This window comes from Brassica napus, chromosome C3 (genome assembly GCF_020379485.1).
Source record: "Brassica napus cultivar Da-Ae chromosome C3, Da-Ae, whole genome shotgun sequence".
In the NCBI taxonomy this organism is placed as follows: Eukaryota; Viridiplantae; Streptophyta; class Magnoliopsida; order Brassicales; family Brassicaceae; genus Brassica; species Brassica napus.
In genome coordinates, this window is record NC_063446.1 from 25,611,009 (window position 1) to 25,613,324 (window position 2,316).

Sequence of the window (2,316 nt, forward strand, 5' to 3'; positions counted from 1 at the left end):
GGATTCCTGATTCTTCACAAAACTTCTGAAATTCTTTTGATGTAAATTCTCCTCCTCTATCTGTTCGAAACGTCTTGATATTCTTCTTTACTTGTTGCTCCACCATTGCTTTGAAAGTTTTAAATTTTTCAAAAGCTTCGCTCTTCTCTTTTAAGAGAATTGTCCACATATACCTTGTGTGATCGTCTATTAACACGAATATGTACCTATTTTTCGCTGGTGTGGCTGGAGTAATAGGTCCGTAAAGATCTCCATGGATGACTTCTAATGGTTCTTCAGCATGGAATGAAGTTGATTTTGGGAAGGGTTGTCTTGCGTGCTTGCCAAGTAAACACAACTCACAAAGTTCTTTCTCGATGTTGATATTTGGTATGCTGAGAACAAGCTCCTGCTTGACCATTAGCTTCATTGTTTCGACCCCTATATGACCTAGTCTTGTGTGCCATCTTGTTGATTCGCTTTGAACATCGAGTTTCAGACACTTTTCATCGACTATATCCATGATAACCTTGTAAAGTCGGTTTCTTGATCGTCTTGCCCGTGTGATAAGGTTTCCATCTTTGTCATGAAGCGTTAGGTAGTCTTCTTTCATACTCACCCTCGCATCCCGACTCGGTAGCTTGCCCTAGGCTGATAATGTTACTTCTCAACGCAGGTATGAAGTATACATCCGCGAGTAGTTTCCTTTCTCCGCCTTGACTAATGAAAATAATGGATCCTTTTCCTTTGATGTCGATCCTTGAATCGTCACCAAATCTCACTTTCCCGGTGATTGTCTCATCAATACTCTTGAAATAGTTCCTATTACCCGTAATGTGGTTGCTAGCTCCGTTGTCTAGATACCATATCCTATCACCATCCATACTTGACTCAAATTCTTTAGGCTTTACATTCTTCTCGTTAAGGTATACTACCTCATGCATCATCATTCATTAAAGCATCAGCTTCCTCCGTATCTTCTTCTTTACCTTCCTGTGTTTCTTGTAACTTTAAGAGGCGATCAGGACATGTCACGGCGAAGTGTCCGATCTTGTCACATCTATAGCAGGTTATCCTCGATGCATCTCTGTTATCCCAGTATGCTCTTCCTCGTCCTCTTCCCCTGTTGTAGTAACTGCCTCCTCGGCCCCTTCCTCTGTAATCTCCTTGATGTTCTCGATGGAATTGGGCTTCTGAGTTACCGTACATGAGTTTAATCTGTTCCTGCGAGTCTCCTTCCTCTTCGCATATCCTTTCCTCATACGTTTTCAACCGTCCAATTATGTCTTCGAAGCTGGTGGTGTTGAGGTCAAGGATTTGCTCCAGTGATGCAACAATATGAATGTATCGTTTGCGCGGTAAACTTGAAAGAAATTTCTTAACCAGTTTGGCTTCATCTATGTTTTCTCCTAACGCTGTTGATTTAGACGAAATCTCTGAAATCCTGCCAACAAAGTCATCAATGGTGTCTTTATCTTTCATCTTGAGGCGGTCAAACTCAGCCATCAGGGTTTGTAACCGTGCTTCTCTTACTCTGTCTGCGCCGACATGACGAGTTTTAATCGCCTCCCAAACTTTCTTTGCAGTGTCCAAGTCTCCTACTTGAAGTGTTAAGGTTACAAGAATTGATTGGAATATAATAGCTGTCGCCATAATATTTTTCTCGACCTCATTCGTCTCAGTTTCCGTAGCTTCCCATACTTTGTGAAGTTTGAGCAGAATTTTCATTCTTATTGCCCAAACCATATAGTTGGTTGTGGTTCGCATGGGGCAACTGATCAAGAGTTTTCCTCCTTCCTTCTCTTTGCTCGTAGCTGGTATAATATCACCCATGGTTATCGATTTCTCTTCTTCTTATTGTGGCTCTGATACCAAATATAGTCTCAATGATCATATATGAACTCAAATGAAGAACTCTCTGTTATGAACCGTTTAAGTGAATGCCATAACCAAAGGCGGTTTAGACTTTTTCTTTTCTCATGGTTTTCCTTCTCCTTGTATGATTAGGATTTCCTTTTCCTTATTGGTTTAGGATTTGTAATCTTTCCATTTATCTATGACGGTCTATACGTCTTGTAATTTCCTATATATAAAGGGCACATTATGTTATGAATAAGAACAACTAATTCCCTCTTTCTCTTTATTTACAACACGTTATCAGCACAAAACTCTAAAAACCCTAAGCTAAAGATCCGACCACAAAACCCTAATCTCTCTCTATCGGCGATAAACCCTTACGGCGAGAAACCCTTACGGCGAGAAACCCTAATCCCGATCGTGAAACCTTCATCCTTGTTCGACGAACCGACGATCTCATACCTTGTTCGATGAACCGTG

At 40.8% G+C, this 2,316-nt stretch overlaps 1 protein-coding gene across 1 annotated transcript; it reads right to left on the minus strand.

Moving 5' to 3' along the window:
* Window positions 1–915: 915 nt before the first annotated feature.
* Window positions 916–1,812, minus strand: LOC106384288. Its single transcript, XM_013824277.1, has one exon. It carries the CDS (start codon window positions 1,810–1,812, stop codon window positions 916–918), a length of 897 nt encoding a protein of 298 aa, XP_013679731.1.
* Between the last annotated feature and the right edge of the window lie 504 nt (window positions 1,813–2,316).

What these genes read in the sequence shown, in the direction of transcription:
- LOC106384288 (XM_013824277.1), bottom strand. Translation starts at nt 1,812, where the DNA reads ATGGGTGATATTATACCAGCTACGAGCAAAGAGAAGGAAGGAGGAAAA.